The sequence below is a fragment of the Chaetodon trifascialis genome, chromosome 12 (genome assembly GCF_039877785.1).
Source record: "Chaetodon trifascialis isolate fChaTrf1 chromosome 12, fChaTrf1.hap1, whole genome shotgun sequence".
Taxonomy (NCBI): domain Eukaryota; kingdom Metazoa; phylum Chordata; class Actinopteri; order Chaetodontiformes; family Chaetodontidae; genus Chaetodon; species Chaetodon trifascialis.
In genome coordinates, this window is record NC_092067.1 from 16,258,575 (window position 1) to 16,285,517 (window position 26,943).

General features: G+C 45.1%; 1 protein-coding gene across 1 annotated transcript in view; it reads right to left on the bottom strand.

The window, feature by feature from the left end:
• Positions 1-26,943, bottom strand: part of myo10l3 (myosin X, like 3) — a 57,486-nt gene that overhangs the window by 6,012 nt on the left and 24,531 nt on the right. Inside the window, exons 3-31 of the mRNA XM_070975631.1 lie at positions 26,608-26,766; positions 25,541-25,728; positions 25,200-25,334; positions 24,584-24,708; positions 24,458-24,471; positions 24,268-24,352; positions 23,899-24,005; positions 23,490-23,619; positions 22,398-22,516; positions 19,901-20,047; positions 19,127-19,227; positions 18,706-18,772; positions 17,984-18,076; positions 16,623-16,691; positions 14,278-14,360; positions 14,080-14,188; positions 12,704-12,784; positions 10,765-10,889; positions 10,460-10,574; positions 7,317-7,423; positions 5,150-5,557; positions 5,013-5,043; positions 4,058-4,885; positions 2,540-2,663; positions 1,972-2,215; positions 1,759-1,854; positions 1,461-1,554; positions 293-348; positions 47-189 (exon numbers count right to left, since the gene is read on the bottom strand). Coding sequence (XP_070831732.1) covers positions 47-189; positions 293-348; positions 1,461-1,554; positions 1,759-1,854; positions 1,972-2,215; positions 2,540-2,663; positions 4,058-4,885; positions 5,013-5,043; positions 5,150-5,557; positions 7,317-7,423; positions 10,460-10,574; positions 10,765-10,889; positions 12,704-12,784; positions 14,080-14,188; positions 14,278-14,360; positions 16,623-16,691; positions 17,984-18,076; positions 18,706-18,772; positions 19,127-19,227; positions 19,901-20,047; positions 22,398-22,516; positions 23,490-23,619; positions 23,899-24,005; positions 24,268-24,352; positions 24,458-24,471; positions 24,584-24,708; positions 25,200-25,334; positions 25,541-25,728; positions 26,608-26,766 — 4,183 coding nt within the window. The remainder of the gene's footprint in view (positions 1-46; positions 190-292; positions 349-1,460; positions 1,555-1,758; positions 1,855-1,971; positions 2,216-2,539; positions 2,664-4,057; positions 4,886-5,012; positions 5,044-5,149; positions 5,558-7,316; positions 7,424-10,459; positions 10,575-10,764; positions 10,890-12,703; positions 12,785-14,079; positions 14,189-14,277; positions 14,361-16,622; positions 16,692-17,983; positions 18,077-18,705; positions 18,773-19,126; positions 19,228-19,900; positions 20,048-22,397; positions 22,517-23,489; positions 23,620-23,898; positions 24,006-24,267; positions 24,353-24,457; positions 24,472-24,583; positions 24,709-25,199; positions 25,335-25,540; positions 25,729-26,607; positions 26,767-26,943) is intronic.

Below are 26,943 nucleotides of genomic sequence, written 5' to 3' on the forward strand. Positions count from 1 at the left end.
AGTCCATGAGTCCCCTCTCAATGAGTGTGTGTCTCAGCTGACTGACCTCTGACTAAGAACTCCTGCCCGTCAACCCTGGAGTCGCCCTTGGATTTCTGCAGCAGGCCGATCCAGTGGTGCATCTCCTCGGGCGTGTCTGTGTTGCAGTGGATCACCCGGTTAGCGGTGATGATCACAAATGAGTTTGGTCTGCGAAACACAACATACAGATGTTGTTATACTGTGCACACGGTGTCATACCACTCAGGCTGTTGCATCAATGCATCTTTTAACTTTACTGGTCGTTCCTCACCTGTCGGGGTTGTCTGATGCACAAACAGAATCAATCAAGCCGACATCTAGTGTGCCCTGGACAGAGAAAAGAGTGGGTGAAGTGAAATAATGTTATTAGCTGTTCGCTCATTAGCGAATATTTTCCTTGGTGGGTTTTCTTCAAATTGCATTATTTTTCTATGATTAAAACTAACTAACTTAACCTGACAGTAAACACCGGAGAGCAGTTTTAATCTGAAAGTATGATTTAAGGCCTCAATCATGAACTGTAACGTCTTCCACACATTTAGTCTTTTGTTAGTTATACATTCTTGTTAGTGCAATGCTTTGTTTTTGGGTTATGTGGAAGGGTCTGGAGAAGTGGATTGTGGGGAGAGCGAACAAAAAAGGTTACAAAAAAAGAAAAGAAAATGACTGACAAATACTTGAAAAAAAAGTTCTTGGTGTCAAGGAGATGTAGAAACAGGCACATTTGGCACACTGGATCCTTGAGGGCTGGAGTGAAAAGGAGAAGGGGTTCCAGAGGGAGTTGGGGTTGCTGGCCATGGTCTGCTGGTATGCAGTCTGAAGGCAAATGTGTGCAGAGCTGTTCTGAACGGCTCGAAAGTCAGGCAAAATTCACGTGAGGCACAATGAGCGGAACGAATACAGACAATGGCAGATTTTTGAACAGCCCCTCCTCGAGTGAATCCAGGGTGTTGCCCTTGTCCACACACATGAAAAGGGAAGGAAGTAATAGCTTGAAAAAAAAAAAAGTTTGGGGGAGAAATTTGTTCACTTCCTGCAATTTTAGCAATCGCTTCATGAGGTTGAGATGTCTAATCCCAACACTTGTTTAACTCTGACAGTGAATCACATTACATTTAATAATTAACCTCCAACACAGCAGCACATGCAGGCCTATACCTCATTTTCTCATATGGCAGACCCCTGCTGTATATATTTGTTAGCTGCTTTCTATTTTTTCAGCCTTGTTTAATTTATGACTACAATGCAATCATTTGACATACATAAAAATGAACAATGATACACCAGTGTGTGTATTCTGCCTCTTCATCTTAAATTACTATATGACCCAAATCTGGACCATCATACTTCATCTGATTCAGTTACATTCACCATCATTACTGTTGAAAAGTGGAGTTGAGGCTGGGGCCCAGGCAGTAGAGAGGTAAAACAGCACTAACCACTGCATTCTTTGGGTTGGCCTGTTCGTGGTGCATCTCCATGAGCTGCTCCGGGCTGGCGCTGTGGACCCGACTCAGCACATTGAACCAACCACTGGATGGGGTCAGAGGGAGGTCAGAAAGTAAAAGTCAGCAAACATGTAATTGAAAATTACACCATGAACTTCCACTGGCGACCACAAGGGGGAACTTCATCTCCACACATCACTGTCAGAGAGACGCTGACCAAGGAAAACACCACCTACAGAGCAGCCACAGTTAGTTGACTATTTCTGTAGAATATATGGAAATAACACACCTGGCATCTTCTGGAGACTCTGCATAGATGTGGTATGTCCTCTCCTCGGTCACAATATTCAGTGCATTTTCCTTCTCGTGATTGTCCAGGATCTCCCTGCAGAGAGACCCAAAGTAGACCAAAGCTTAGTGAAGCATTTCTTTTGAGAAATAATAATCAGACCCCCGATATAAGTGACCAAAAAGACAGAAAAGCATGATTTTTTACACGTACTTGGCTGTGCGAACGTCGATGGTTCCTTTCAGCTTCTCTTCGCTGTCATTCTCAAAGTACATGAGCTTCGAATCCCGCAGGACGAACCAGCGCATCTTCCAGTTGCGCCGAGACAAGGTGGACATACCCCCTCCCTTCTTGTAAAGCCAGCCGGATTTGACGGAGTCCTGCTTGGCCCGAAACCACATGAAGGTCTCGTCCTTCAGGACACACCAGCGACGACGCCAAGGGATCATGAGACCACCTGAGAGAGGGAGAGGCGCGGAGGGCCGAGGGAGGAAGAAAGGCAGTTTATTTATGCTGTTTCATGCGAGATCTCAAAATGAAAACAGCACCCACGCACATTCAATACAATACATGAAAAACAAACAATAAACTGCATTTAACAAAAATATACAGTGTGAGCAGACGAGCACTAAAACCTAAATAAAAGAAAAGCAAACAAGAACGAGACAAAGAAAGCCTGTTTGACGTTTCTAAAACTGACGAAACAACCACACAATCCGGGTTCAGCTGCACATAAATCATCTGCGTGGCTTCTGGCCAGTGATTTGGTAAAACTACTCACTCTTCATGTAGAGGTAGCCGTGGAAGTACGGAGGCCCGCTGCCATTCAGCAGATTCACTCTGCCATTGGAAACTTCCTCATCTGTGTCCACATAGCCATTGTTGTCCTCATCGCTGTCAATGAACTGAAACACAAACAACATTTAGGATTTTAGAAGCGATTGATGTGAGCAAGAAGTGTGCCGCCCATTTAAATATTAAAACCTGCACTTTGGTAATTCAGTTTAAAGAAAGAATAGGTTGGGGTTCCTGAGGACAACAGGAAGTTGGAGTCAAGAAGGCAGATTTTGCAATTTCAGTGTTTAAATCAGAGCCAAAATCTGTCTGACCTCGTTGTTCCTATGTTGTCAACATCGTCATAAAATTGGTATATACACATCTACACACACACACACACACACACACACACACACACACACACACACACACACACACAATGAGTCCCTCCTTTCCCTTTGACATTTTGCTGATCTGACAGTGTCTGAGGTCTCTGCTTGACTCGCAGTATCTGGGAATAGATTCACATGCTCATCAGCAGAGCCAAAACAAATAACTGCAACAGTGTTTCACTGTGATCCTAACATGAGCTGAGCTTTTTGATATGTTAGGAGAGAGAGATTCAGGCTTGCACATGTGCACACTGGATACTGGGTATGCAGTTTAGGTGTTGAGTGGATGCGTGGGAAGAATAATATACCCGGAGGAAATCTAGGTGTTTGCCAGTGTATGTGTGAACAATGCCTTAAGTTAGATCTGACATGGAAATGGAAAATGCAGCAATTTCCATGTTTGGAAACAATATGAGGGCAAAACATACTTAAAAAATCTGAATTTTTCCATTTCAACTGTAATTCAAGTCACTCATAATGTCCATTTTTTCCAAAAGGAATGTCTGTAATTTACAAAATCTACTTCCACTGGTCCCTCTGATGGGACTCCAAACGACTACCCATCTGGATTTGATGTGTAGCATTAGATAGAAATGATTCTTAGACCCCGACCACGCGGATATTTTCCCCTGCGTTTGGGAAAGAAGCGTTTTAGGTCACCAAAACAGAGAAATTTTTTTTTTTTTTTTCTAAAGTGCAGATTTTTCAAACTCCAGATTCTGTGTATCCATGCGTTTATGTAAAATGGAGTGTTTGGGAAATGGTGATGCCAATTTGCACGCATCCAATGTTGCTTTGTGCAATGAGCACACATCTGAGACAACAATAGTGAACGACTGGTTAGTTTGTGCTGTTTAATAACTGTAAGTAAATTAACAATTAGCTACTATTGTTTGTGATTTTAAGTGACTACCACCCAAGGAAAATAAGCCACGCTCAGAATGTTCTTCTCTGGGGTTTGACGTTCACTTTATCGCCACCTGCTGACCTGGCATGCTTGTTTTCTAATCATTTTTAAGTTCATGTGTGTACGGAGATATTTTGTAAAACAAACGCCATGTGGGGGGGGGCATTCGTGTTAAATAATATCCGTATACATGCGGCGACGGCCTTAGCCTCGCAGTTCTCACCGAGTCCGAGCTGCCTCTGAAGGAGTCCAGGCTGTTTTGGGTGCAGGAGGATTTTCGTAACACCTCCTCATCTGTGATATGGCCATCATTGATGCTAGCCCCCGAGCTCCCGTGAGCCTCCTCGAACTCCTCCTGGTCGTAGTCCGACTCTGTGTCTGGCAGGTTCGAGTGGGACGGCTCCTCGCTCACAGGCTCAAAGTCTGACCCCCTGCTGGCCGTCTGGCACAACTGCCTTTCTCCATTAGTGACTACAGCAGGAGGAGAAGCTCTGGAGGTTTGGGAGTCTGTGTGAGGAGGGGCGCTGCTCAGTCCATTGGGGGTAAGTGAGGAGAGCTTTGCCAGGGCAGGAGAGGAGGCTGAGGAAGGGGTGTCCACTAGTCCTTCTGCAAAAGCAGGTGGAGGAGGGGGAATACTGTGGAACACCTCCTTGTCCAGAGGAACCACAGCCGGAGGAGGGAAGTCAGGCAAAGGAATGCACTCGTCCTCAGCGTGGAAACCCTCATCCACCTCCTCCTCAGCCAGAGGGGCGGTAGATTCAGTCGGGTCGTGGAGGTTCTCCTCACTCGAGAGGGACGGCTCCAAACCGCCAAAGTCCAGGAGCTCCAGAAACTCTGTCGCCACACGGGAGGCTTCCTTCTCCAGTCTGTAGATCTCAGCGTCTCTCATTTGGCGTCGCTCCTCCTGAGAGACATCTCCGAGGAGAGAGACGCCGTCTTCCTGCTGCTTCTGCAGACGCTCGATCTCCCTCTCCAGCCGCAGGATCTCCTCCATCTGACGGCTCTCCTCCTCGGAGGTGTGACTGTTGGACAGAGTTTGAGACAGTTCCTTCTGTAGACGGGACAAGGAAAGACGGAGAGACATATTCAAATACTTTATGCCACCACACTCAAGTCTCATGATGTGCTCAGTTATGTGAATAATATTTTTTTGTTTTTAGGGTTAATTGAAGATTTACCTTCTGAGAAACGCCGTTTACCAGCGAGTTCCTACAAACAAGATGAAAGACATTGGGTTGACAAACGTACTCATGAAGGAATGATAGATCATCAATAAACACTTCTTCAACGTATCACAAAAAGTCAATCACTCTACCTCTTCTCCTCTGCTTTAGCCGCCATTTTCTCCTCTTTCTCCTTCATCAATCTCAGCTCTTCCCTCCTCATCAACTCCTCCTCTTCCTCCCTCCTCTTTATCTCCTCATCCATCTGCCGCTGCCTCTCCTCCTCCTCCCTCTTCCTCTTCTCCTCCTCCTCCTCCCGTTGCCTCCTCTCCTCCTCCATCCTCCGCCTCTCCTCCTCTACTCGCCTCCTCTCCTCCTCCTCTCGCTTCTGTTTCTCCCCCTGGAGCTGGCGATAGAGGGCTCGGCCCAGCTGGCCTCTGTGGTGTTTCTGCAGGATGACGGACGCCACGCGCAGGCGCAGGAAGGCGCGTCTCCAAAAGTGAGCGCGGTAGTTCTTCTGGATGGTGACGACGCTGGACAAAACCCTCTTATACTGTTTCCTGATGAAGAAATCAAAGGCACACATTGGCAGTCAGCATCGCAGCACAGTCCCGTATCTAATCCAACATTATCTGAGAACATTGTGTGTCACCACAGACATATTTGTGACGCTTGTGCAGCCCGCTGGTATTCTCTGTTTAAATAAACACACTGGTAAAAAAGCCTGTACATTGTGAACTGCGCAATGTTTAGAGTCTGATGAGCTTGTGCTGTTCCATTGCGGCCGTGTGGGCTGCTCTGTTTAGCCCTGTGACTAAGCCCCATCACCCACCCACTGTGCATTGAATACACACACGTATAAAACACACGCACACACAAACGCACGTGACTTGTAAAGGACCACACACACTGCTGTGACTCTCTGACCCTTATTCTGGCCTAGTCTCCACAGTAATCACTCCATGGCCTCTGACTGGTCTCAGGACAGAGATAATGTTACAAGGAATAATACAAAGGCTTTACTTGTGTCTTTAGGGAACTTCCCGAGCCTCTGTCTTTAGTAGGAGCGGCTCTGAAGGGATGGGAACTCGCAACCTGGACGCTGTCATCAGTCCCATTATACTCTCCCAATGGAGCCTTTCAGAGGACTGTATGTGACCTTACATAGAGCAGCACGCAGGTGGGGCACATCTATATTACGGTACATGCCTCGGGGTGTCTGCGTGTGCAGGTTTTTTTAACCACCACAGTGATGGATGTCGTGTCTGACAGGCAGAGTGGTGAAAGAAACTTGCTGCTCAGGCTGAAAAGGTTGAGATTTATTCAGCGAAAATAAACATCAGCTGAACGGCTGATAGTGTAGCAACAAATTAAAGTCTTGTTCATGCCCGCATATAACTAAGTCTGTCCAACTAAGGGGCGTGACGTGCACATCACTCCAGATCAGGTCTTTTCAAAACATACTTGCCAAGTGCTTTAGACATTGTGATCATCATATAACTTGCAGTTCCTCCCTTCTTTTACTTCATAAGTGGCGTTAAGGTTGATCTTATTCCTCACTGTCTGAAACATTCAATCTAAAGACTTGTGTGTTTTTTATGGCACTGTTATATCATATAGATCGACTCTAGATGTCCTGTGCATCATTTTAGACATTTGTCCAACTGTGAAAGAACAAGAGAAACCTGTACACTGTCCACTCACTTTATTAATGACATTCAGTTCCTCAGATGTTCAAAACAAAATATTATTTGAGAAGACTGTACTTGATTAGGGTCTCAGGACTGAAACATCATTAACAAAGTGAGTAAAAGTGATCCACAGTGCAGGTTTTTGTATATTCTTTTGCAATCAGAGTTTATGATTCGCACACCTGTGTGGAGTCCAAGAACTTTGTAGTAAGTGCGACACATTTCTCCAAAATTCTGCTGACACAATTGGTATCTTTGGAAACTCTGGGAATTTCAGTAGGGAAAGTTCAGTAGATTTGAACAATGCATGAGTCTGTAATAAGTGAACCACTGGCGAGTCAGCAAGCTTGAAGAGGTTCATACATACTTCGCTCAACTGAACTGAAATAACTGTATACCTTTCATGTACTAGAGAATCTGTGTGTGTACAACATGCTCTGTTACTGTATATGAACCCACATAACACACACAGACAAAAAGGTAAACACGTGTGCAAAGGCATGCACATATGCACATAATCCAAGCCCTCCCCAAACACACACAGGCTGTACACCTCTATTACAAAATAAACACTGACAACTGTCGCTGCCACTCAGCCTCCACCCCTCCTCCACACTCCACCGCTCACCTTGCCACATAGCTGAGGATGTGGGCGCGGATCACCATGCCAGCCCTGCGCCGCACCTCTTCCCTCTCCTTCTCCAGCCTTTGCTCCAGGGCCTCCTTCAAGAACACCTGCGGGACGAGCAGCGCCACGGCCGACGGGGAGTGACAGAGACAGAGAGACACAGAGAGGGAGGATGGGGGGTGGGGTGTGTGGGGGGGTGGAAGGAAACGGGATGGGTTAGTTCCTCTTCTTGGTAAGGCTGCAAAAGAGGGCCCACAGAGATGTGAAGGGCCCCTGTTGTCTGTTGGCAGCAGTCTGTGCCCGCTGCAGAGGAAGCTGTGGTGCAGCTGAGGCTAGCAGGCTCGCCACTCGCCCTGACTGCAGAGCAGAGCAGAGGGGAAAACTGGCACCGAGACCGCAGTGTCGCTGCTAATGCCGCTGCTGCAGAGCCTCATTGTGTTCAGGCGTCCTTCCTGAGCTGCTGCTGCTGCTGCTGCTGCTGCTGCTGCTGCTGCTGCTGCTGCTGCTGCTGCTGCTGCTGCTGCTGCTGCTGCTACCGCTGCGTTGGTAGCTCGACTGACGTGCACAGGCAGAGAGGCACAGAGAGGGAGGGGAGGGAGAGGTAGGGAGAGGAGGGATGGAGGGATGAGGGGGAGGGATGGTGGCTGGTGTCCAGATAGAAAGCCACACCCCTCCTTGCTCTTATGAAGGGAAGAGTTTAGTTAACCCTTCCCTCGCTCCTGGAGACTCTTTCTCAAAGTTGGAACAGCCTCTGTGGGACATTTGACAGCCTACACTTCCTCCTAACCTTAAGCGAGAAATGAACACACAGTAGCGATGTGACATTATAAACATAATCAGATTTGGTCTGTCTGACCATGTGAGCAGGCTGGGAGAACCAGCCAGCTGCCTATCTGGGTTTATGTGATAATGCGATATCTGTTGCTTGCCTTTAGGATCAACTGAGTCTACAAGGGGGAGAGACCTTTGAGTGACTGTGTGTGTGTTTGTGTCCCAGATGTTCCACTAATCAAAGGATCCCACAGCTGCGGCCCTGCCTGCCTCTGTAAAGTCTGCGAGAGGAGGAAGCTTCCACTTCGTCCACATCCTTCCCTCGTCTGTAAAACAAATGGCTTGCAAACACACACACACACACACACACACACACACACACACACACAATCCGTGCAACGTCACACAAGCCCCTAATTCTGGGCACACACTTCCTCTGCACACAATCAGCACGTATATAATTACACACAGATTGTTTCTCCAAAGGAAATGTAGCCCCCTTCTGTCTCTCAGCCCCCTTCCCACAACCCACACTACATTTCCCTGAGCCCAAAAATATGACGCTGCTGTCAAAAACACACAAAATCTGACACAGATTCAGCCAGACTGAGTTTGAAAACAGTGCTCTCCTTTCTCCTTCTCCTTCTATGTAAGTATAAAACACATGATATATATATATTCTTTATATATACAGTGTAAGGTGGAGCAATCATCAGCAGAGTCAGCCAGAGGTCAAAGAGCTGACCCTGGACGCATAAAAAAGTTTAACCCACACACAGGAAAAATGATTTCTCCCTCTGAACTCAGCAATACACTCCGACTCCAGACAAACTGTGTGCATGTGTGACAACTTTAATATACACAGGCATGTGCACATTAGTGGTTATGCACCGGTTATATGTTTATTATGAACCAACATGTGGTTCACATCAAACATTTTCGGTCTCAACGTATATTTCAGCATGCCATGTGTGCAGCTGATGCTATTCATAGTGTGCCAGCCAAACAGGGCATTACAACAAAACTGTCCAAAAGGGAACCAACAAATTTGAAACGTCTCAGTGATCTAACGGCCGCCGGAGGAACCACAACTTAGAGCAGGATGTAACAGTGGGACAAATGTGGATTTAGTGACAAGCTGATATTTAAGAAAGCCCATAAAACTGTTTTATTTATATCCCCTCTCTGCTGCTGCAACTTTGCTGAGTTCAACATGAAGCAAAGAGGTTTTGCTGTCTGGATCAAACAAATCATTAAAGGTTAATCATTCAATGAGAGTGCAGAAAAAAAAGAAAGGGCTTTGTGAGGGTTAGTAGATGATTGTTTGAAATTAAGAGGCAGCAGAGAGGTGCAGAGAGGGGAAAGATAAGAATCAGAAGAGCTGCAACAGATTTTTCTAAAGACGGATGCATGAGATGTGGCTTTCCTCTAACCTCTGCAACGCTTCATCACCGCCTCCAAATCGCTCGCCGGGAGTTTAGTTTATTAAATCGGTGAGTGTCAAGAGGCTAACACTCTTCCAGCTACAATAAAGCTGCCTCAGGATTACTGTAAGCCCATGCGCTGGGCTGCAGTTACAGTAACAGTTGTTGGTGTCAGGGTTTTTAGGAGTAGCCATGTAACTGTGTGGTTGTCAACAGGAGAGCAGTAGATTGACCACAACCGGCCAGAAAAATCTTTGGGACATGAGTCACAGCTGGGGCCGTCCAAACTGTGGCACACATTAACAGCTCGGGAATGACAGCAGCTTGACTTCTTGAGAAAGAGTCATTCCCAGAAGACACCAGACTGAACCAGTGTATCATGATTTCCTGCAGACTCATCGTCTGTATCCCACACATTTAGAAAAATATGAGAAAAACAGTGATTTCTGTGTTGTTGGGCATGTTTTGAACGGCATGTAGGTGATTGATTGCTGAGTCCATTTTAGTGGAAAACATAATGACATTTCACCTGATCCCTCAGCCCAGCTTGTGCTTGTATTAATGACACTCTGGGGACAAAATATGTTCACACAGCTGCATAACGGGGACTCGTCTTCCATTCTGGAGACAGAAAGCAGGTTCCCACAAAGCAAAACCTAAAAATTCAGGGTTAGGACTTTGTTTTTGGATAATGTTAGGGATAAGCTTGAAAGTTATGTTAAGGGTTGGGGCTAGGATGGGGCAGCGGTTATGGTTACTGTGAGTATCCAGGGCATGAATGTAAGTCATGCTTAAGTGACTCCTGAGTGACAAAAACAAGTTTGGGCATGTGTGTGTGGGAGTTTGTGTGTGTGTGTGTGTGTGTGTGTGTGTGTGTGTGTGTGTGTGTGTGTGTGTGTGTGTGTGCGTGTGTGTGTGTGTGTGTGTGTGTGTGTGTGCGCGCTCCACCTTTGTCTTCCCCAGTTGCCACTCTTTCTTGGCTTTGTCATGAAGTGTGAGAAGCTCTGAGCAGCTGTGCTTCTCATCGTCTGAGTGGATTTTGCTCTTCAGGATCATCTTGTACCTGTGGAAACACACAAACGCACACACACCGAAACACATTTAGATAAACTGAACGGCGGAAGGCAAAATTCCTTATTTGGGATTTCAGCACGCGAGAGGTTGATTTCTTTCATTTGGCTGGTCTGTTTCTTTCCATTGTGTGACATAATTCAGCCTTGACGTGTACAGTATTGGTTTGGTGTTTTGCTGACCTGCTGTAGAAGTCCTTAAAGGTTCGACGGACAGGGAATCCAGCTCTGCGGATCTTGACAGTTTCCAGCATGCCAGAGTATCTCAGCTGGTTCAGGACCACATCAGGATCAAACTGGTTGGCCTTCTGTAGATCACAAACAACAAAACAACATGAAAACTACAAGCACCAAAATGTCTGCTAACACTAACAGCTCTATCTTTACTCGATAATGTCGTTTTCCAGCAGCAGCTATGCATTGAAAGTTGACCCGCATAAACGCTTTACTCAGCACAATTGATGTTTTGGTGATTATCTGTTGGAGGAAGCTATGGGGCAGCTAAACACTGCAGGCAAACACAGTCCTCCAAATGTTGAGCCCACACACCTAATTCAAAAGAACTTACTGCTGAGTCAAGTTAAACTTGAACTAAAAAGTAAATTACCATGGTGAGCGCTATCATTTTACATTAACAATCAGGTTACTGAAAAGAAAACACACGCCATCAGAGAGAAACCTGAACAGTGTTGGGCAAGACCTTGCCAACCGGGCAGACCTTTCTTTCTGGAATAATCAGCTGCATTGTTCACAGCTCTGTGTTACCAGTGATCCTCAGGCCCCGCTTATCAGAAAGATCTGTGATGTCTGCCGCCTCACACCTCTACACAGGCTGTCCAATCGCACAGGGGGGACCACGCGAAGGCCATTGTCACCCAGAGGACACACGACACTGGATAAGCCTCGCACAGGACTGCAGCATTCCCAAAATGTGTCAGTCTAATTACAGGCTAATGCTACTATGCATGGAAACACACACACTTGGATACAAAAGGCACTTGTATGCTTGCATGTGTTCATGGTCGTAATTAAACACACACACATAAAGGTGTATCCCCCTCGGGGCTCTGAACTCTGCTCTTTAGCAGAGGATTTAGGCAGCTGTAAGAGGTACGGCATGTGGACTTGTTTGAGCGAAAACAAGCCGACCCTTCCCTCCATGACATTTTTTCCAAGGAGAGTGTGTGCATGCAAATCACACAAATATACCGGCGCGTGTTTGCATGCATGCAATCCCGTGAGGATCGTGCACGCAGTCCTGTCATTCTGCAGGATTTACAGAAATGCGGCTTGTTCCATCTCAACCGACCGAGGCCAGGTGAACGAACGTGAGGCAGAACCAGTGAGAGAGAGAGATGGAGAAAAGGCGGCAGGTAGAGAAAAGGAAGGCGAGAGGAAGATGGTGCAGTTTCCATGGTGATAAGTAAGCAAGAAGTTGGGGAATGACGCATCAGGTGTGGGAGGCAAGGAGACAATCACCACACTGTGCACTTTAATAAGTAACAGTAGCAGAAAGAGTGTCACTAGATTACAGAGCAGTCAATTCACTCTCTCACACAGAGAGCTCCAACTATCCAAAATCCAGTAAATTTGGATAAGTGCAGATTTTGAAAAGGTTTGCAGATATGTGGTAAAGATTAGCGGAGGAAAGGAGGCCTAGTAAATAAACGTCCCGCTGGCTGCACCTCAGCCACAGCACTGTAGTCTTATCTTGGCATTCCACTGATGCAGCCAGATCAGCAGAGCATCAGCCAAGCCGCTGCAGCTGGAGTGGCCAGCAGTGACCTCTGACCTCTGGTAAAGGGGATAAAGTGGTAGGAATGTGCTGGTACACAGGCCTTTTATGTGAGGAGTGAGAGTCTTTGCGCCAAAGCAGGCGTGCAGCATCAGTTTATTACTCGTGAAAATTTGCAGCAAAAACAAAAAGAAAAGTTCCTTTTCAGGTGGAACATGTCTATGACTTTGTGGTAATGAGACTAAATATTAGCTCTGAGAAATGGGAGCTATGTATAGCACCAAGGAGGTTTAACTTTGCAAGCGCTGACCTTGACAAGACCTGGCAGGGCTTTCTGACATTTCTTTTTTTTTTTTTTTTTGGTGCAATGAAATTTGCATGACCTACCTTGTCCATGTTTGGTTTGATGCAGCGTACAAAAAAGGGGTTGGAGGCACTTAGTGTGGCCATCAGGGAATGAAGAGAGTCCTGAAACACATCAGCAACAAGAGGATTAAGATCGAGACAGCAGAGACGCTGGCTCTTCAGCCCAAATATATTCCGCAATGTCTACTTATCTATTCATGTGCTTCTCACCTTGCGGTCAAATGCAAAAGTCAAGAAAAGTTGAAATATGAAGCCACACGCCATTAGTTCAGTACTTCGGCGGCTGTGTGTGTTTGTGTGTGTGTGTGTGTGTGTGTGTGTGTGTGTGTTTGTGTATGTTTTTCATTTGTTTTACGAAAATAAGACTTTTAGGACTCAATTACAGACACAAATTACTTTTGTAATTTGTAAGGGAATAAAAAACTAGAATATCCATCCATCCATCCATTGTCTTCCGCTTATCCGGGGCCGGGTTGCGGGGGGAGCAGTCTGAGCAGGGACGCCCAGACTTCCCTCTCCCCGGAACTAGAATACTTCTCTCTAAATCCGATGAAGTCAAATCATAAAGTAACAGAAAATAGAAACACTCAAGTAACGTAAGATCATACTCATGTGTAAATGTTTAGTACTCAATTGTAGAAGAACAACAGACCCTGCTTAAGCTTAAGTTAAAGCACCAATAAAACAATGTACAAATACTGAAACTGAGAATGTCAGATACATTAAAGTGTGCAGCATCTGAAAAGTATTGTGAACAACATGTTTCAAACCATGCAGATTAAATGCAACTTGTTACTTCCCGTCTCTTACAGGGTTTTGTCTGTATTTACCTTAACACACCCACACACAGGCACTTAACACACACTCCGAGGACCCTTGAACCTCGCAGGCTATGTCAGCCTCGCTCTCCTCGCCGCCTCAGACAGTCTGTCTCCAGCGAGGCCTGGCCTGGCAGAGCCGAGCGTGATTGGCCCCTGGTTGGCCCCTCTCTGCCCAGCCATCAACCCTAATCCCCTGGCTTTAGAAACTGTAAGCCAGGGCAGCCTGCCAAATCCTCCCCTGCTCCTTCTCTCCACACTGCAGTAAGGACAGGCTAAGCTAAGCCCTCCACTGCACCCCCTCCACCGCCACAACCACATATTTCATACATCCCATCACCCATCAGATCAAATACACTGACTGCATTCTCCTTCTCCCTCCGTCTCTCCATGATTTCTGCCCTCTTTTTTCTCTGTGCCCCCACGCTCACACTCATCACGACGAGGGAAGGGGCCAAGTGTTAAGGGTTAAGTGATCATCATATGCAGCGGCACATGGGAGACAATTCACCGTCTGTGTGAGGGCACAATCTTACAATCTGGGATCAGATGGTTAGATCATGGAAGCTTCAGTCTCACCCTGAACTGAGAGCTGACGGTGGGCTTGCGTCGGGCCGTGCCCATCTTTAGGGTCTCATCTCCATTTCTGCTGCCGACGCGCTCGAAGAGGTCGTAGATGAAGTCGAGTCTGCGGGCACACGGTGCAGAGCGGGTGAAAACGTGCATGTGAAGCGAATCATACAGGTGTGTGTTATGTTCGGAGTGTGATAGACTCACCTGCTGTCTTTGAGAATGAACAAGATGTCGTCTCTGAAGGTGTCTCTGTTCTTCTCCAGGATCCCACGCACGTCATAAAGCACCTACATCACCAGAGAGAAGAGCAGAGATAGAATAAGACTTCATTCATGTTACAGCGATACAAGAAAGAACAATTATCTAACATAAGAAATACAACAAAAGAAGAAATATGATTTGCGCATTGTGCAAATATATATGAGCAGAAGTAACAAACTTGCAATTTGCCTGGATTTGCAGCATTATCCAAATATAATCCGGGTTTATCAAATATTCTATTAAGCAAGAGAACACATCCAGCTGTAAAAGTCAGCGGTTAATATCATTTGAGACATAAAAGTAGTACACACTAACACCTGTTTACCATTTTTGTTGTCTGGGAATCATGATGCATAACCACAGAGATATCTGCTATTGTAACATAAAGGAAGACATAAAATATTGATTCAAATTAGACTGAAAGTTAATGAACCTTGAGTCGGTGCCTGTGAGCGCATGAGTACTGCAAAATCAGATGGCTTTGTTCAGACAGTGTTTCCTGACTCACAGGTGGAGACGAGTTACAGTCAAACTATTTGTGTGCAAACTGCAAAAAGCGAAATCAAAGGAAAATGAAATATCTTAAGTCTGGCATGTTTATGACTTTCTACAGTGAAGGTGTCATTATAGACCCTTAATTTAAATGCTTAGAGACCGAATGGAAATAAAGCTAATTCTTCCATATTTACGTGCACTCTTTTTATCTTCTGAAGGCTCATTATCCAGACCGGGTGATCGATGTTTTCAGAACATTCGCACATATGTGCACACAGTGTGACACCAGTGGGGACTATAGACGTGTGTTTGAGTGCTCGGCGTGAACAAAGGCGAGGAGGGGGCGGGCCTCTTCGTGTTCTGCAGTGCGCCTGTGTGTAAATTCAGTCACCTGTTGAGTTCTGTTCAGCCTTCGTCTTAGCAACACAGCATTCCTCTGCTCGCCCCGACCCACAGTAATGCTCTCTGAGGTTTTGTTTGTGTGTGTATGGGTGTTTGCTCGCGTGTGTGCCTCCTTGTCACGAAAATAAAATTGCATATGAAGTATCTTACGCTGGAAGATGCATAGAAATAATATTAAAATACATACTTTAATCTCATCATAAGCCCATTTGTGTGCATGTGTGTGTGTGTGAGCTTTTGTTCACAGCTGTGTGTGTATACTAGAGTCCAATAACAACCCCCCATCCCCCATTCCCAAGCTTTGAGGCTCACGGGGAGCCATGAGATCCAAACTTGACGACACATGTATTTATAAATCACAGACACACTAATTACACTCCATTCCTCTGTCATTGGAAGAAAGACTCACACAAAAGGCTCTCTGTGTCTGACAGTTTCAGGGTCGGTTAACTAGGATGCAGAGAAATTCGTTTATCAAGAGGAAAGATGCACAGTTTGAACGCGAGTGCACTAATCATGCATGCGGTATATGCTGAATCCACAGAAAGAAAATTCAGTCCATCTGCAATGCTGCGTTTGCAAAGTTAGGAATAAATTTCAGATTTCACCCGAGCTCACAAAAAGTGTGTTTCTTTGATTGTTGTTTAAGTTCACGTCTGACGAGGAGAGACTTCATTTACATCGACTTCGCTTCCCTGGCACCGCATGGATAATTAAATCTATGGGAGGATGCTACTATTTCTCTCCCTGAACTCACGGCAGCGTTTCAGATAACAGAAGGAGCTTTCAGAGAGGAGACTAAAACTCTCCAGAGAGGCACACTGGAGAGAGAGAGAGAGAGAGAGAGAGAGAGAGAGAGAGAGAGAGAGAACAACTGGCTGGCCTGCCTGTCCTCTCTGGTCATTACCATAGACATCCATGCCAGGCTTGTGACTGTGCTGCCACATTCACACTGAAGAGACCTTGTCTGAGGCTGGCTTCATGAGGCCATTCTTAATCAAGGCGAATCTTTCTCCCCCCCCCCCCCCCCCCCCCCCCCCCCCCCCACACACACACACACACACATCCCATCCCTCCTGCCCTGTCCACTCTCCATTTGTGCATCTTCCCCTCATGTCTTTCGCCCTTCTCTACACTTCCGTCAGGAGTAATCTCTGCCACCGTGTCAGCCAAGGAAGGAGAGGGTGACGGTGCTGCCGTTTCTCCTGACTCAGGGAAAAAGATAGCGGAGGAGGGGCGCGGCATCAACATCCTGTTGCAGATTTTGGCAAAGACGATCCTGCAATCCATCCAACAACTACCTCACTTCCCCAACCTTTTATTCATGCAAGAAGGTGAACCTGGTTTTGCTCTGTATCTGTGTGTGTTTGTGTTGGCACAGTGTTAATTACCTCTCCAGCATAGTGCTTGATGCCAAACTGGTGGTCGTTCACTCTGGGCTTCACATAATATGGGTTTGTCTGAGGAGGAAAGACAAAGACAGCACTGACTGAAATGCCGTTCATGTCCTCTTAGTTAGCACTAATCGAATAAAGCACACAAGCAGGTTTTATATTGAGCAGTGGCAGATTGTAAGGGGCAAGACAGTGAGGCACGAGCACATAGAAAGTCATGATGCATTCATGGCGAAACAGTTCAAAACCCTCTTATAGCATGTAGAGCAACACACTCTACTTTTCTCCATTAAAAGTGTGTTATATTTTCTAGGTGGGGTTTATTAAAATTCAACATTTCAGGTCACACGTACATTAAAAATATGGTTATATGACCAATAACAACAAATTTTCTGCACTGGAAGTGTGCCTCCATCACGTTTTCTCCACTAGAGGTGTCGCCTAAAGGGCACTTCATCATGTTTTACCTAACATGACCTAACATGACCTCGAGACAAAATAAATGTGGTTCGGTTTATTGCTTTTTGATACTTGCCTTGCACTCATTAGCACTGTAGAGATGACCTTGCGATATTTTACATTACAAACAGAGTTTTTCTCTCCTTTTTTCTGTTTGTCCTTACTTTTTGTCTTCTACTTAATTTACAGGCCTGTTTGGTAAGGTTGCTCTGATTTTACTTTTGCATTGAGTTGTTTCTCTATCTGCTGATTTGACTAAAAATAATTCAGTTAAATCACATTTGAGAAGCTGAAGAAACATTTCCCTCAATGAAATTATGATTCATAATTCATTCGGATTAGTTTTCTGTCAATCAACTAATGAAATAATCGACTGATGATGTTGGCTCTAAAAATAACCCAGCCACTCTCTCTCACTCCTTCGACCATGACCTTAAAGCTCAGCACATGCTTCACCCTGAAGGCAGACACCTCAGACAGAGGTCAGGCAGTTCTCACTTCGTGACCCTCCTGTTTTTTCCATCAGCCATAGAAAACCCTGCTGGGTTTTCTGAGGACACTCTTTTTTCCTGCGCACAATGCTGATCAGGCCTGGAGAATGGCTGATCACATTTCAGCATTGTTGTGTTTGCATGTGAGAGCGGCTCGGGGGCGTGTACAAGTGGCGCACAGACAGACGTTCAGTGCTGCACCAGAGGCAACAGGAGGGAGGTTTAACTCTTTGAGGCTGTCTGAGCTGGTGGGTGGTGAAGGCATTTCTGCAGCTGGGGTTAAGGAGCTTTGGTGGAGGGATATAGGTCATTTTTATGTCTTTGTGAGGGGCTGCCTGGGAGGGATATGCTATGTGTGCACTGCGGCATGTGTGAAAGATGTTTTCATGTGTGTGCGTGTGGACTCACTGCGTGTCGGCTGTGTAGTTTCTCCAGAAGGGTGTAGTCCGTGCCTTTGGGGAAGCGACTCTCCTCATTGATAAGAGCCAACATGCCCAGTTTCTAAAGGGGAGACAGACAAGAGGAGCAGAGAGGAAACACACCACAGTCATGATGGAACTAGTTATAATCCCATTGGGCCACATCTGGCAGCTTTTATTATAACAATGCATCCAGGAAACAGCATAGTAATTCATTCAATTTTCTCTTTTATGTAGAAAAAGAGGGTTCACTGAGCAGGCACGATGTTTGGCAACACCTTACTCCACATTTCTAAAGCTACACACTGTCATGCTTATACAGGAGGGATCACAGGGATAGCAGGGATAAAACGTTTATAGTGTAGTTTTTCTTCTTCCCCTGAACTTTTCACGTTTGTGATTTTGACCCAGAAACCTTTGAGACACAAGCCCTGAAGCTCTGCAGGAGCTCAGTTTTAACCATCATTATAACTACGGTGATAGAATAACACCAAGTGTCTTCATGCTTCACTTCAACCATACCTCCAACCGCTGGCTGGTGTATATTACTGTGCATACAACATGCAAAATGAGACTATATAATAATAGAGTGGGAGGTGGAGGTCAATGTAAGCACAATGTGGCGTCTGGGTCGGCACACTCTGGCTGGCGGTTAGCGGCTGACCCTCGTTGTGACTTTGCTCTCTCGGGGTCTGACTGACTGTCTGTTACCTTTTCTATGAGATCCAGACACTCTGCGTTATCCATCCAGTCTATGGCCTCCCACTGGATCCCCTCCCTGTGAGGACAAAGACACACACACACAGACACACACCATGTATACGCACAAATATAAACAACTAGGAAGATACAATGGCTGTATTGTCCTGCATGGACATGTGATGAAATGAGCCATGTCCAAGCTCCTGGCCCATTATACAAGAAAACAACTGTCTGGGGGAGAAACTGAGCCAATTGCAAACCTCTGGCAGTTTGCCTGCATTACCATGAGGAGGCCCGACCCCCATCCCCAGCCATATCTGTCTCCAGCACATGAAAAGTCTTGTTTTACTTGCAATGCATCCACCAGCATACGGGCCTAAACTCTAGAAATGTATGTCTCTAGTTGTTTACACATATTAGACATCTTTACCTGTTGTACTCCAGCTGCTCCAGTGAGAAGATGTGCTTGTTGAAATACTCCTGGAGCTTCTCGTTGGCGTAGTTGATGTTAAACTGTTCAAACCGGTTCACCTGCACGACGGAAGAACATGTTTTCAAAACCATCGGTTTTACAGCTTAAAGATCCTCTTCAGACATGTTCTAAAACTTCCACAATCCATGAGCATGCAAATGTGTTTCCTTAAAAAGTTTGCCTACTAAACGAGATGTCTTTATGTGTTTAAGTCAGATTTGAGGTGAGCACAGGGGATGTTTTCAATTTTCATTGCACAGCGAGGATCAAACATCCAGATGAAGAGGCAATAAGCAGAAGGCATTTTTGAGGCGGAGGAGGACTCAAAGATCAGTTCTTAATAGCAAATAATGTGCATAAAATGCTAAAGTTGATCTCACTTCACTAAAAGGTTTAAATAATATTTTAAATCTCCTGAAAACTTGCCTTCAAATTGTAAATGCTTAAAGTTAACATGCTTCATCAGGACTATGTGATGTAGTGATCAGATTTGACTGATGGTGACCAAACAAGCCAAATGTTGTCAAATCCTACTATCAAAGTAGCTGATGGACATGTTTGTAAAGCTGGTGCACAGAAGCAGGAAAAGAAAATACTCAAGTCTCTCATGTGGAATACGTTTAAACTAAAACTGTCTCTTTACTCATAATGGGAAGCTGAGTGAGAAGTTTCAGGTAAGGACTTGTACTCTTTTGCTGAATGAAGCTTAAAACAGGACGAGTGAACTTTCACCTCAAAGTTCTCAAAGCCGAAGATGTCGAGGATGCCGATGGACTTGAAGTTGTCTTTCCCTTTGATCTTCTGGTTGATCCTCATTATAATCCAGGAGAAGCACTGGGAATAAAGAGCCATGGAAACCGAGTCTCGCGAGTCCACAGCCTGCAAAAATCAGGACAGAAGAGAAAGAAAAGTTAGCCTGGATACCAAGTCAGGCATGAAAAACAAGCAAGAGGAAACTCTGCAGACTGTACACTCAACACAACATACAACATTTCACCATATACACTTCATCAGTTCGATCTGATGGTGGTCGAAGCTTTTAAAAACACGCCATGTTTGATTGTTTGACTGATGGGGTGTGTGAGGCCTCTATGAAACAAATAGCGGTTTGGAGACAAAGGTGTGTTATGTCAGCGTCTGTCTGCAGGCAGCAGGTAAGACAATGTGTGTTGTCACAACAGACAGCATTGTTTATCGCCTGCATATCTTCAGAGTGACGCACCGCAGGCGGCATTTATTGTACTTCAACAATCCAGGGAAAACAAAGGCAAATCAAAGTAATGTATAAATGTGCATTCGGAGAGGATTGTCTCTACTTTTTTAAATCCCGCACAAGGAAATGACACCTATGCTGTTTCTTCTCACCTCCCACAGAGGCAGAAAAGCCCTAATGATGGAAGGAAGTATTTCTACTCTATGTTATACTTCTACTCCACAGTGAACGCTGTTACTTTTTAATTTACTACATTTACTTTTCAGAGTAAGACTTTACAAAAAAATGTGTAATAGAGATGATAGAATAATATATTAGAAAAATGCTCTGACTATTTTTTTTGTAAAATAAGTACTTTATTTTGATACTATGAGTACATTTTGCTAATAACGCCTATGTACTTTTACTTCAGTAGTATTTTGAATGCAGGCTTTTGTTAGTGATGGAGTGTTTTTACATGTATTGGTTCCCTTACTTAAATAAAGGATAAGAATACTTCTTCCACCCCATACACTATTTATAATGGGAACATTACTAAAATAATATCTTGCCTATACTGTGCATATATCTATATGTGTTTTTCGTGTATTACATGTATTTTAACCTGCTGGGATTAGCAGACTAGTGGGAGTTTTATTCATACGCATAACATGAGTGTCAGAAACAAACTGAAGTGTAAAACCTCATCTTTGGAGCCCACGTGGATGAGAAGTCCTAGAGAGCTTGAGAATCATGGAAAGTATGTACATCTAACAGATCCATCTGAGCAACTCACTCTGCTGAGGAAGACCATTTCACATCAAGTAAGTGTGTTTCAAACTGTCATTACTGCAGACTCTGCTTCTCTGTGACTGGCAAGGTAAATGTCAAACAAAAGATATTTCTAATCGCCATTTGACCGAGCTCTGGTTTTCTCCAGCTGCCGTGAAGTCGGCCTCTGCGGCCAGACACCATCCGTGTACGCGTATAAAAAGCTTGAGCTTGCCAGCTACACTTCCTCCACAGGCATTGTGCTTGAATTGAAAACAAAACAAGAGAGTCGGCGGTGTGTACTGTATTTGGGGCAACAATGCTCCTGGGCTTTTGAGTAATCCATCATGCCCCGTCACCTCTTGCAACTAGCGGGTGTGAACTGAGTGCTGGTGGCTCCAGGATCTCCGTCACAGGGGTGAGAAGAATGGCTGTTTGTCCAGGATGGGGGTGGGGGTGGGGGGTGGAGGGGCTAGCACAGGCAGTTGCGGGGTGGGTGACCCCTGGCCGCTGTGAGAAGAAGCCATTCTTAGTGACTCCAGGGCTGGAATAATGAACTCTATTAAGAGACAAGCTGCTTCAAAGGCCAGGCAGAACAAGCAGCAGCAGGGTGACAGCACAGGGTCTTTGTCTGGTGATGAAAAGCTTTCTTGTGACTTTCGTGTCCCTGTGATAATAGCAAAGGTCCATTCTGCATATTGGCTGATATTTATGCGTATGAGTGGGCCCGAGGCTTGAGCTCAGCCAAAAAGGACTGCATCAGAATGTGCTTGTGGCACACGGTGAAAAGGATAACACATGCAGATAAAGACTCGTGAAACATTCACAGTAATTACAGCGTGGACATTTCAAGCCCAGAGAGACACGGGTGAATTATTACGCCAACGTCTTGGTGAGGAGAAGACTCTCACTTCACCCTCAGTCATTGGCTCTATTGTGCTTTTGACTCAGATCACTATCATGATGGCTTTATTGTGCCAGGAATCTGGCAGACAAAAAGCAGGAAATGGCTGGGAGTCACGCAAGGGATCTGGAGAGGCATGTGGGGGAGAGCGCTGGAAGAAAGGCTGTGTGTGTCACCAGGACTGGGGGGAGATGAGTGAGGACAGGGGGCAACAAACAGACATCTACTGTATGTTTCAGTGTTTTTAATGCAGAAAAACCTCTGAAGAATCCCTGAAATCTGGGAGGACATGTTTCAGGATTGTTCTGTGTGATTCCTATAAGGAGCAGCGGAGGAGGAGGCTGGGTTGGATGTGTTGTTACCTGCTCCACGGTGAGAGGCGAGCAGATCTCCTCTCCTCTGAGGATCATGGAGCGCTGGGTCAACACCTCCGACAGCTGGAAGGAGTCCAGGCCGAGCAGCTCGCTGACATTACTGACCACTGAAACACACACGCATGCATTCGCTGTAGTGTTTGTACAACTGATGCCGAATGCAGACGGCTCAGGTGACTCTTATTGATGTCAAACAACAGATGTGACATATAGACTGCGATCCTGTACAGTCTATAGGAAACTCTACTCTGTGGTGGGGCTGTAGTACTCCGCAGGCACTGTAGTTCACTGGTTCTTTGGAAAAGAGGTCAGACACGGCGAACAAAGGAGCCTTGAGCTCATGTTACAGCCTGTTCAGTCTGCTGTCTGCTGGTGCAATGTCAATCAAACTCAGGGGCATAAGGAATACTCCACAGTGGTCCAACATCAGCAGGGAGATAAGAGAGCTTTCTTCAGTAAATTCAAGCAGAAACAACAAAGTCTTTTTAACTGCACCTTGTTTTTCTGCTTAAACCCCGAAGAGAGCATTAAAGAATGATAAAATACTTTCCACTGTTTGATAAACATCACATACATTCAGTATCCACTTTTCCAACACTTCAAGCTGTCGTCTGCAGCTTTTTCTGTTGCTGATATGTATAAAAATCTAAGCAAACTGACCAGAATGTAAAATAGTAAAAGTAGTAATGATGGCTTCACCAAAGAGCCCCCGAGGTTAAAAAGGCTGGTTGTATCTTTGGTTCCAAAATGGGAATCTGTTTGGTAAGCACTGCGCTCTGATGACTAAAAATACTTTGGTTTTTCCGAGGTAAGGAGTCATTTCTCTGGCACTTTCATTTAAGGATCTGTCATTTCCAAATCATTTCCTAATGACTCCCGAGGAAGCAGTTTTAGAATTAGGCCCACATTACATAGTTCCTTATAGAAAACTTCCAATGAAATAATTAAGTTAAAGTATTTCTAGAATCTCATGTGTTTTACATTTGTGTGTCCTGCAGTTTCAACAGTGTGGCACAGATTGAGAACTCTGTCAGGATCAATCAATCTGTAACTTGTTATTCACTTAATTCTTTCTCGTACCGCCTTTAGAAGTGATCTGAGCGCCGCCAGCCGTCATGAACTCAATGTTGCCCATCTGGAGGACAGCAGACAGCAACTTGAACACGTCTCTGATCTCCTCCTCAGTGAATTCCATCACTTTCAGGGCCTCCTGCAACGCAGCACAGACTACGTCAGACAACATGTCACTACAAGGACACGCTCGAGACGTGACAGCAGTTAAACCTAATTCTGTTTCTCCTTGGAGCTATAAAACACTTGTATGAACAGAATTCAAAATGTGCCTCCAAAGCCAACATAACACAATCAAATCAAAATTTTCCCAGGCTCATGTTTCCTAGAAGTCTAGTTTCTGCCTGGTGAAGAGGCGTTCTGCTCATCTTAAAGGGTTATGGCGCCCTCTGGGGGTGAAACACACCATTACACTTACCATCACACTGTCAAAGAGCTGCTTGTCATCCAGGCTGCTGTCCTGCACGCAGCCTGACTGGCTCAGGTAGTGATACGCCTCAGGACCCTCAGACAGGAAGTACATGTCTGCAACACAAAGACATGTATCAGTATATTTTTCTTAAACATGCAGAACATTTAGTCATTAAATGGATTCAGAGATAGCTAGAGAGACAAAATCAACTATCACACATTAATTTGCTCCTGTTTGTTCAAATTAGGGGTTTGTTTTTTTTTACAGTTTGCATGTATTTGATTGATCTTCTGCATAACACCTCAGATTCGCTGCCTGCCTTTAATTGATACAAGTGTGTGTTTAAGTGTCCTTTAAAAGTCTGTAAAAACGAACCTCTGTGGTCTTTGTCGGCCCCTGCCAGCAGAGAGTAGAAGATGTGGTAGTTTCTTTCTCCGGGATTCTGTCGAACCACACGGTTCTTGGAGAGAGAAGAAAATGTTAAAATGTTGCTGATGACGATGCTTTTACATATTGATTAAATCAAATAATTCACTCGCTGAGCCCAGTTGTTGCACAGACTTACCTTTTCCAGTAAATCTGATGATTGAAAGTCAAGGAGAACAAACTCACAGTGAATACGTCCTCTGAGACAGACACTTTGGACATCTGACCTCTCTACAGTAAATATAAGTGAACCGCTGAAGGATACAGTCAATGATGCAGCCTCCCTGAATGTTTCCGTTCTGGGAGAAGTGGAGCTGGATAAACTTCCCGAAGCGACTGGAGTTATTGTTGTACACGGTCTTAGCGTTCCCGAAGGCTTCCATGATGGGACTGCAGACAGAGGAGACACAATCAAACAAATCAAACCTCAACTAAAGAGGCTCCTTTCTTAAACATACCTGTCACTCACTCTGAATTCTGATCCAGATGTTGATCCAGACATAGAGACTCCCGTGTCATTGATCAGTATTGCTGGTTTTCATACCGAGCCACTAACCAAACAAACCTTTTTGGTTATTTCCTTAAATTCTACACTTTTTGATTGAAATCTTTGTGACTCATGATGGTAAAAATGGTGTTTTAGAGCAGCACAATGCATTATAACAAACTCACAGATATGACAAGATTCAACTCAGCTTACTACTAAAACCACTCTACAAACAAAATGCATAAAAATAAACAAAATATGATAAGCATGAAAGATAAGCTGATGACAAAATATACCTTAAAGTGCCAAAACGTTATGACTTATGAGTCAAATGACCTAAACATATTAACATACAGCCTCTTATGCATGAACAGACTTGGGGTTCAGACGGTACCTGCTCTGGACGAGGGCCTGCTCCACCCTGGTGGTCCTCTCTGACAGAGGAGTACCTGCAGAGTTTTGACTCATCACTGAGAGGAACTTCAGCAGCAGCTTGGTGCTCTCCGTCTTCCCGGCACCGCTCTCCCCGCTGAAGACACAAAGACAGGAGTGGATGCATGAACGGATCTATCAAACCTGATCAACTTATTTCAGTTTTTCAGAGGCAATCAAAAATCATAATTTAATGTATATTTAGAATTGACTGGCTTCATGCTGCTTTGTAATAATAGGGATCTTTTCTTTAGTTCAATGTGGATCCTATATTTCAAAGCGAAGCTGTTCATTTCTCCTCACCTGATGAGGACACACTGGCTGTCGTGTCTCTTCCACAGGCAGCGGTAACACTCGTTGGCCACAGCAAAGATGTGAGGCGGCAGCTCCCCCATCTGGTGTTTGCTGTACAGGTCGACGGCAGCGCCGTCATACAGGCCCGTGATCTGCTTGTAGGGATTTACTGCTGCCAGGATAGAACCAATGTTGGTCTGAGGGAAATGAAAGAACAGCACAAGGGAGACAGAGGAGGATAAAAGAAAAGAGAGGAAGTCACAGATTATCAAAAATGATTGCAGAATACACATGGGAGGAAAGGAAAATGATGGTATTTTGAACTAGAATTTGCAGCTTGTATATCTTGGAAGGCACGAGCTCTGCAGTACAACTACTACAAACTATCCGTTCAGTAGGTTCACCCAGTTTCCTGTCTCCTTCCTCTGACACACTACCTGGACTCAGTAATACTCTTAAAGCAGTGCACATGGCCTAGTTTGCACCAAGGCTTGTAATATTTTAGGATCCATTGCTCCTGCTCGGGTAATGCGCTTTGGGGAAAAGTGCCTCACAAAAGTGTGTTTGTGGGTCATCATTCCACAATGAAATCGTTGTGCGATGCCACGCAGACAGGCCGGGCGAGCCCTCGGAGATGAGATTAGGAGATAGGATTCCAAAAAACAAAGTTAGTCTGTGGGCAGTGATTACTTTAACAAAGCGTGGGTCGTGTTTCAGTGCTCTGCTGTGAAAATAATCCTGGGACAGAGAGACGGGGTCAAACAAACATATCTATAATCTTACATTCTTGAAAGAAAATCCAGCTCTGAATACTCTTCATTGTATTTTAGGAGTTATCTGTATAATGTTGAGTTGTTATTTATTATTTTTGATATCAGAATCATATCTTCAGACTTCCCGTTGATGTTTTTGATGGTTTCAATGCTTTGTTTCACTTTGAAATCTCAGTCTAGCTGCGCTGCAAATCCCCAGTTCCCAGAAAAATACACCCCTGAGCAACACAATGGACCCACAGTTTCCAGGTACTTCATGGCGGCGTGTGATAAATGCGCTCACAGATTAAGATGGTGCCTTACATAGATGTTGTCTTTCTGGTAGCGCAGAAAGAGGTTGTGCATGATGGCGGCTTCATGCAGCTCTGCCAGTGTGGACATGTCCTCTACGCCATGGATGCTGCTGGGGTGCATCGGGTACACCGTCTCCCTGTTCACCTCCGCCTTCTGCAAGTAGATCACCTGGAAGGAAACACACAAACATATCCAGAAAGTTAGTTTTCACAACCTTGCATGTAAACCAGCAGCCTGCACGGCATAGCATCAACATGCAGCATTAGGGGGGCTTGAATCATGTGCAAGAATTATTCGCTTTCGGTATCTCCCATCAAAAGGCAGCCAGAGGCTGACTGTTCGGGG